Source organism: Zosterops lateralis (assembly GCF_965231275.1).
Source record: "Zosterops lateralis genome assembly, chromosome: 3".
In the NCBI taxonomy this organism is placed as follows: Eukaryota; Metazoa; Chordata; class Aves; order Passeriformes; family Zosteropidae; genus Zosterops; species Zosterops lateralis.
This window is the reverse complement of record NC_139764.1, coordinates 112,256,260-112,265,042: the sequence shown is the minus strand read 5'-3', so window position 1 is coordinate 112,265,042 and position 8,783 is coordinate 112,256,260. Positions and strand designations below refer to the sequence as shown.

Sequence of the window (8,783 nt, the reverse complement as noted above, 5' to 3'; positions counted from 1 at the left end):
TGACGTCATACGCCAGCGTTTGGCCACGCCCCCGTGCTGGTCGCGTATCTCCGGCCACGCCCCCTCCTCTGGCCACGCCCCCGCCCTGTGTCTATTTGCTCCCGCCTCCAGGGGGCGGGGCCAGTGCGCGCGCGGGATTCGAACGCGGCGCCAGTTAACGGCTGGAAAAGGCGGGAAAAACACCCCGGAGTTCCCTGGGATCGGCACCGGGAGCGGGAAGGGGATACCAGAGTTCCCCGGGATCGGCACCGGGAGCGGGTAGAGGACCCCGGAGTTCCCTGGAAGCGGCACCCACCGACAGCGAAGCCGGAACTAAGGTGAGTCCAGGGGGCGCTTTTCCCGGGAACCGCCTGGAGCTGGGAATTCCCCCCTCCCAAAATCTGAGATTCCGCCCCCGCCCCAAGGCTCCCCGTTCCCAAATCTGGGACATCCCAACCTTGGATCCCCCATGTCTGGGCTGGGATCCTTCCCCAGCCCGGAATTCCCGCTCCACAGTTCACAAATCAGGGACACCCCCCCCCCCCAAAGCTGGGATCTCCCCAATTCCCGAATTCAGGATCTCCCCCATTCCCTGATTTGGGATTGCCTCCCCCACACACTCCCAGACTGAGATCCCCTGGGATCCGCTCCGTCCTCCAGTTTGGGATCCCTCTGATCCAGAGCCCCCCAGTTCCCCAGTCTGGGACATCCCAAATCATGGGACCCCCCCAGTTCCTAAATCCTGGACTTCCCCAATTCCCGAATGTGGGGTTTCCCCAGTCCCAAATCCAGGACCTCCTAGTTCCCGAATCCAGGACTTCCCCAATTCCCAACTCCAGGACCCCTCAATTCCCAAATTCTGCTTTTCCTCATTTCCCAAATCCAGGACTCCCCCAATTCCCAAATCCAGGCCCCCAATTCCTAAATCCAGGACCCCCCAAATTCCCAAATCTTGCACTTCTCCAATTCTCGAATCCAGGACTCCCTCAATCCCCAAATCCAAGACCCCCCATTTCCCAAACCCTGCACTTTCCCAGTTCCTGAATCCAGGATTTCCCTAATTCCCAAATCCTGCACTTCCCCAGTTCTCAAATCCAGGAACCCTCGAATTCCCAAACCCAGGACCTCCCCAATTCCCAAATCCAGGAACCGTCAAATTCCCAAATGTGGGACCTCTCCAATTCCCAAATCTGCGTCCCCCCCAGTGCCATTGGGGTCTCTCCATGTCCTCTCATGCCCCACAGGATCGGGATTAGGATTGGGATTGGGATGAGCTCCATGGACACCTTCCAGTCTCCGCCCCCCCGATCCCGCAAGGACAAAGGTGAGGAACCGTGGGATGATCCCGGAATATTCCCACAAGGAATCACAGGGAAAATCCCAGAGGCTTTTCCACAGGGAAATACCCTTGTTCCAAATCTGGAATCCTGGAATGGGAAAGGCCTTGGGAACAGCTCTGGGATGAATTCCAGAGTCTGTTCCAAGCCCGGGCCCTGTTTCCCATCCCTATTTCCCATCCCTGTTCCCATCCCTGTTTCCCATCCCAGGTCCTTGTTCTTCCCAACATTCCCCTCTGGAATTTGGGCTTGGATCTGTGGGAGCTCCATTTTTTAGGGAACAAGCCCATCCAGGGAACAGAGCTGGAATTCAGGAAAACATTGGGGAGGTTGGAAGGAGCTTTCCCAAAAATCTGAGTAAGGAATGGGATCAGAGCATCCAGTGGGAATCATGGAATGCTTTGGGAAGGAGCTCCAAGGCCAGGAATTCCGACCATCCCCAGATCTGCATCCCTGAAACACACAGGGATTTAAATCCCGCTGGGAATGGGGGCTCCAGGGCTGGAAAACCCTTTCCAGGCAGGAATTGTTCCCAAATCCAACTGAACTTTCCCTGGAAGTTCGAGGATGTTCACTCCCATCCCGTCCATGATTCCTGGGGAATGGATCCTGATCCCAGCTGGAATTTCCTGGAGAATCACTGGGAATTTTCCCTGCAGATCCCGGCCCCACATCCGTGACCATCCCGGCCTCTCCCTTCATGCAGAAGTTGGGATTCGGCACCGGAGTCAGCGTCTACCTGATGAAAAGGTTGGGAATGGCCTTGGGAATTGTTATCCCGGGAAATCACAGAGAAAGGGGGTGGAAAAGGAGCCCTGGACCTTGGGATGATCCCACTTTTCCTCCCCATGGATTTGGAGCCCAGGGAGGGATCTGGGATTTGCAGAGACAGGAAGGAGCGCGGTGATTTGGGATAACGCTATCCTGGCTGGAATTCCGGGGTTTGGGCTCCATTATTTTGGGATAACCCCATTGGTTTTCCTTGGATGGAATTTAGAGGTTTGGGGCCATTCCTGGGATATACCCTGGCTGGAATTCTAGGATTTTGGGCTCCATTTTTTTGGGATAACCCTTTCCCTGGCTGGAATTCCAGGATTTGGGCTCCATTATTTTGGGATATCCGTTTCTCTGCCTGGAATTCTGAGATTTGGGCTCCGTTCCTGGGAATTCTGGGATTTCGGCTACATTATTTGGCGATAACCCTTTCCTGGGTTTCCTTAACCTGGAATTCAGGGATTTGGGCTCCTTTCCTGAGAATCCTGGAATTGGTCTCCATTACTTTGGGATATCCCTTTTCAGGCTGGAATTCAGGGATTTAGGCTCCGTTATTTCTGGATATCCTTTTCCCTGGCTGGACTTCATGGGTTTGGGTTCTGTTCCTGGGAATTTAGGGATTTGGGGTCAAATATTTTGGAATATCCCTTTCCCAGGGATTTGGGCTCCATTCCTCCATTCCAACCCCGGCTCCATCTGGAAATGGGAACAGATAAAATTTCTCTTTCCCTGGAAATTCCCCAGAGGAACTTGGAGCATTCCTGTTGGGATCCTTTCTCCGATTCCCTCCAGAATTCCACACAAACCCCCATGACTGTTCCTGGTTCTCCATGGGAATTCCTGTGGTTTTTCCCACCCAGGTCTCCGCGGGGATTATCCCGCTCTCCGTGGGCCGTGAAGAAAATCAATTCCGGCTGTTCCAAGAGCCAGCGGAGCCTCTACCAACAGAGACTCCGGGAAGAGGCCCAGACCCTCCGGAATCTGCAGCATCCCAACATCGTCGGTGGGAATTCAGTGGGAATGGAGGGGTGGGATCCATGGGAATGGGGTTGGATTTGTTGGGAATGGAGGGGTTGGAGCCAATTCCAAAGGGAGGTGAGGGGGATTTGGGATTAGGGAATTCCAGACCTGCCAGTGCCTCTGGAATTCCCAGGGAAGCTGGGGCTGCCCCAGAATCCCTAGGAGTGTCCAGGGATGGATTTGGAGCTCCTCGGGATTGTGGGAGAGATTGGAGTTGGGTCAGGATTGGATTGAAGATCCATGAATCTGAATCCCATCCAAGGTGTTCCATGAGTGTTGCTGCTCTCCCATTCCCAACCCATCATTCCCATCCTATTCCCATGGATCCCATTTCCATGGATCCCGTCTCATTCTCATGGATCCCATGGATCTGTTCCCATTCCCCCAGATCTCACAGATCCCATTCCCATGGATCCATTCCCACAGATCCCATTCCCACGGATTCATTCCCGTTTCCACAGATCCGTTCCCATTCCCACAGAACCGTTCCCATGGATCCTATTCCCATTCCTATGGATCCTATTCCCATTCCTATGGATCCATTCTCATGGATCTGTTCCCATTCCCAGGGTACCGGGCGCTGACAGAGGCTCCGGACGGGAGCCTTTGCCTGGCCATGGAATTCGGGGGGGAGAAATCCCTGAACGATCTCATCGAGGAGCGCCGGGAGCAGGGATTGGGAATGTTCCCAGCTGCCACCATCCTGCAGGTGGCCCTGAGCATGGCCAGGGGCCTCCAGGTACCGGGAATGCCGGGAAATTCTGGAAATTCTGGGAAAATCCTGTGATTCTGGGAAAAGGGGCAGCCAGGGTGGCTTTCCAGCTACAGAGGTGTTGGGATAGGGGTGGGTGGGATTTTTGGAAGGAATTCATGGTTGGGATAGTGGGGAGGGGCTGGGCTGGAATTCCCAGAGAATCCCTGGATCCCTGGCAGTGGCTAAGGAAAGGCTGGAGCACCCTGGGATGGTGGGGTTGGAATGGGATGGGATCGAAGGTCTATGAGTTCCATCCAAACCATTCCGGGATTCTGGGATCAAGGACACTCAGGATCCATCCCGAGGGATTTTTATGGAACTCTGGGATGGAAAAGGGGAGACCTTCCTGTAGTCCCGAATTCTCAGGGAAGCCCCTGGATGCCAAAATTCCTTCCCAGAGAGGAGTCAAGATGGGGCTGGATACAATCCAGGAGACCTGGGAATGGAGGGAATTCCTTGGAAAGGGAACTTGGGGTGGTGGGATCTTGGGAAGGAATTCCAGGCTGGGCTGGAATTCCCAGAGAATCCCTGGGAATGCTCAAGGATCCGCCACATGCCAGGATTGTAATGGGCTGATCCATAAGATCCCAAAATCCGCGGATTCTGAGCCAATGGCTGGATCCGGGATTTTTCCCCCCTCCACTCTCCCAAATCCGACGGCTCTTCCCGCTGTTTTTTCCCGGGATTTCCCAGTACCTGCACACGGAGCAGCGGCTGCTCCACGGCGACATCAAATCCCCCAACGTCGTCGTCCGCGGCGCCTTCGAATCCGTGAAAATCTGCGACGTGGGAGTCTCCCTGCCCCTGGATGAGAACCTGACAGGTGGGATTCCTGGGAATGCCGCTCTCTGTGGAATTCTGGGCCTCCCACAATCCCAGGAGTCATGGGGAGCAAGGGGCCATTCCAGGATTCAGGGGTGTGGATCCCAGGGTGGGAAAAGCCAGGGATGGTTCCTGACCAAGGCCTTGGGAATTCTCTGGCTCCTTTGGGATTTATTGGGAATGTTCAGATGAAGGCGCTGGAATCTCCTGGGGGAATGTGGAGATGGATCCATTTTCTTGGGAATCTGGAGCCAGAGGGTGGAAATGGATCAGGTTTCTTGGGAATGTGGAGCGGTGGGAATGGATCAGGGTTTTTTGGGAACGTGGAACTGGAGGGTGGGAATGGATCTGTTTTCTTAGGAATATTCAGCTGGAGGCTTTGGAATCTCCTGGGGGAATGTAGGGATGGATCCATTTTATTGGGATTTTGAAGCTGGAGGGTGGGAATGGATCAGGGTTTTTTGGGAATGTGGAGCTGGAGGCACCAGAATCTCCTGGAGAGGGTGGGAATGAATCAAGTTTTATTTGGAATCTGGAACTGGAGGCTCTGGAATGTCCTGGAGGAATGTGGGAATAGGTCAGTTTTCCTGGGAATCTGGAGCTAGAGGGTGGGGATGGATCAGGTTTCTTGGGAATTTTGGAGCTGGAGGCACCAGAATCTTCTGGAGGGATCCACAGGGCTCTGGAATTCCACCAAGGATCTCTAGGGCTTGGGAATCCATCCAGGAGCTGGAATTCCTCTGAGAAAAGGGCTCTGGAATTGCCATGAGAATGTGGTTTTTCCTGGGATCCCATTCCTGCTCCAGGATCCCATTCCCACTCCAGGATTTCATTCTCACTCTGGGATCCAATCCCTGCTCCAGGATCCCATTCCTGATTCAGGATCTCATGCCTGATCCAGGATCTCATTCCCACTTTGGGATCTGGGATCCCATTCCCTATCTGGGATCTCATTCCCATTCCTGTTTCCATTCCTGATCTCATTTCCATTGCAGTGAGCGATCCTGATCCCATTCCCGATCCTGTTCCCATTGCAGTGAGCGATCCCGATCCCATTCCCGTTCCTGTTGCAGTGAGCGATCCGATCCTATTCCCAATCCCATTCTCACCCCGTTCCCGTTGCAGTGAGCGATCCCAAACTCTGCTACGTGGGCACGGAGCCCTGGAAGCCTCCGGAGGCGCTGGAGCCGGACGGGATCATCTCGGACAAATCCGACATTTTTCCCTTCGGCCTCACCCTGTGGGAGATGCTGACCCTGAGCATCCCCCACCTGCCCATCCCGGAATCCGGCTCCGAAGGTCAGGAATTCTCGCCCGGAATGGGAGAGGGGAGAGCTGGGAATGGGAAAGGATCCAGAGGATGCTGGGTTGTGAAACGGGGTCCAGGATTTGGGATAAAGGGACGGAGGGACGGGACACAGGGAATGGAATTCCCACTGGGAAAGAGAAGCTTGGGGTGGAATCTTGGGAAGAAATTCCTGACTGGGCTGGAATTCCCAGAGAATCCCTAGGAGTGCCCAAGGGTGGATTTGGAGCACCCTGGGATTGTGGGAAGTGTCCCTGGGATTCGATTGAAGGTCCATGAATCCCATCCCAAACCGTTCTGGGATCAAGGACTCTCAGGATCCATCCTGAGGGGGTTGAATTTGGCGATGGAAAAGGGAAGGGAGACCCTTCCTGGAGTCCCCAGTTCCCAGTGAAGCCCCTGGATCCTGAAATTCCTTCCTGGAGAGGTGTCGGGATGAGACTGGATCCAATCCAGGAGAACTGGAGAAGGATTTGGGAAAAGGGCCTGGAATGCCAGGATAGGGAATGGCTCCCACTGCCAGAGGGTTGGGATCTCAGCATTTTGGGATCCTGGGCTGGAATTCCCAGAGAAGCCGTGGCTGCCCCTGGATCCCTGGGAACATCCAAAGCCGGGCTGGGATCACTCTGGGAATATTGGGAAGTGCCGGGGTGGGATTGGGACGGGATTCCCAGGATCTGCTCCTGATGGTTGTGCTCTCCTGCCATTCCAGAGGATTCCTTTGATGAGGATTCCTTCGACGAGGATGCCTACTACGCAGCACTGGGCACGCGGCCGGCGCTGCCCCCGGAGGCGATGGATCCATCCCAAGGATCCGTGCGGGAATTGTTCCTGGTCTGCACCGCCCGGGAACCCCGGGAACGGCCCCCGGCAGCGCGGATCCTGCAGGCGCTGGAGCAAGGCCAGCTGTGACATTCCCAGAGTCCTGCCATTCCCAGATTTCTGGAGTCCCAGCATTCCCGGAGTTCTGGCATCTTGACGTTCCCAGATTTCCAGAACCCTGTCATTCCCAGATTTCCAGTGGGATGTGACTCCAGAGCCCTGACATTCCCTAGTTTCCAGAGCCTGACGTTCCTGCATTCCCAGAGCCTGGCATTCCTGGATTCCCAGAGGGACACAGCTCCAGAGACACAACATTCCCAGAGCCCTGACATTCCTAGATTTCCAGAGCCCTGACTCCCCAATTTCTGGAGCCCTGAAACTCCCAGATTTCCACAGGGATGTGGCTCCCGACTTCCCCAGATTTCCAGCAGAACGTGGCTTCAGAGCCCTGACATTCCCAGATGGATGCAGCTCTGGAGCCCCAAAATTCCTGGATTTCCAGTGGGACATGGATCTGGAGCCTAGCATTCTGGATTTCCAGTGGGACGAGGCTCCAGAACCCTGACATCCCCAGATTTCCCGAGCCCTGAAATTCCCAGATTTCCTGAGCCCTGACATTCCCTCGTTTCCATTGGGATGTAGCTCTGGAGCAAGGATTGGTTTGAGAGGAGGCGTTCCCAGTTCTATGGAATGGCTGGAGTTCTGCTCATCCCATTCCCAGATTTTTGGGGTGGATTTTCCTGATTTTTTTTTAGTCAGACTTTCCCAAATTTGGGGGTGGATTCTTCCTCTTTTCCAGGCTAGATTTTCCCTTTTTTTTAGGTTGGATTTTCCTTGTTTTCCCACTCGTCAGGGTTTGGATTTTATCGATTTTCCAGATGAGATTTTCCCAATTTTCTGGGTTGGAATTCCCTTCGTTTAGGCTGGATTTTCCTCTTTGGTGTTTGGATTTTCCCGAGTTTTTAGGTTGGATTTTCCCTCTTTTCTTGGGATTGGATTTCCCCTCTGGGGTTTGGATTTTCCCAAGTTTTTTGCTGGATTCTCCCTTTTTTGGGGGGCTGGATTTCCCCACTTTTAGGTCAGATTTCCCCTCCTTTTTCAGTTGGATTTTTCCCCTTTTTTAGGCTGGAATTTCCTGAATTTTCCCATGGAATTTTCCCAAGTTTTCCCTCGGGAATGTTCCCAATAAATGTATTTGTTCCTTTCCCTGGGATTGGTGGATTTTTCTTTGGGATTTAGCTTTTCCAGAGGGGCAGGAGCTTTGATGGGACTGGGGTGCTCTGATGGGGGGAAAATCCTGAAAAAAAATGGGAATATTTCCATAAAACCTTGCAATATCGTCACAAACCCCTGGAATATTGTCATGAATTCAGGGAATACAATCATGAAACCTTGGATCTTACCAGAAAACCTTGGAATATTGTAATAAATTTATGGGATATCATAAAAAAAACCTTGGAATATTTCCATGAAAACTTGGAATATTGTCATACATTTATGGAATATCATCAAAAAACCTTGGAATATTCCCATAAAACCCTTGGAATTTCCTTCCTGAGAGGACCCAGGAAGGCTCCAGGTGCAAATTCCATGTGAAAAGCCCTGGGAAGGAATTCCTGGCACAATTCCAAGGGAATGGGAAAAGTAAAGTTTCATTAACAAACCCCTGAGCCAAACAAACTGAAATCTCAAAAAACAGCCTGGGAAAATCAAGGAATTCCAGGCAAATCCTGGCAGAATTCCAGGATTGGGAAGTGAACAGAAAGTGATTCCTCAGGGAGATTCCCAAAGGAGAGGAGCATTCCCGAGGGAAGGATTCCCAAGGGAAGGGAAGGGAAAGATTCCCAAAGAAAGGAAGGGAATGAAGGATTCCCAAGGGAAGATTCCCACAGAAAGAGAAGGATTCCCAAAGGGAATGAAGGATTACCAGGGGAATCGAAGGCAGAGATTCCCAAGGGAATGAAGGATT

At 53.0% G+C, this 8,783-nt stretch overlaps 1 protein-coding gene across 1 annotated transcript; it reads left to right on the top strand.

Annotated features, from left to right (window-relative positions):
* Positions 1-142: 142 nt before the first annotated feature.
* On the top strand, positions 143-6,904 carry PBK (PDZ binding kinase; the record flags this gene model as incomplete). The annotated part of the gene is made up of 8 exons (XM_083857657.1): positions 143-317; positions 1,224-1,303; positions 1,976-2,066; positions 2,951-3,093; positions 3,680-3,849; positions 4,558-4,687; positions 5,812-5,985; positions 6,705-6,904. The coding sequence occupies exons 2-8, from the start codon at positions 1,249-1,251 to the stop codon at positions 6,902-6,904; spliced, it is 963 nt and encodes a 320-aa protein (XP_083713783.1). The 5' UTR covers positions 143-317; positions 1,224-1,248.
* Positions 6,905-8,783: the final 1,879 nt, after the last annotated feature.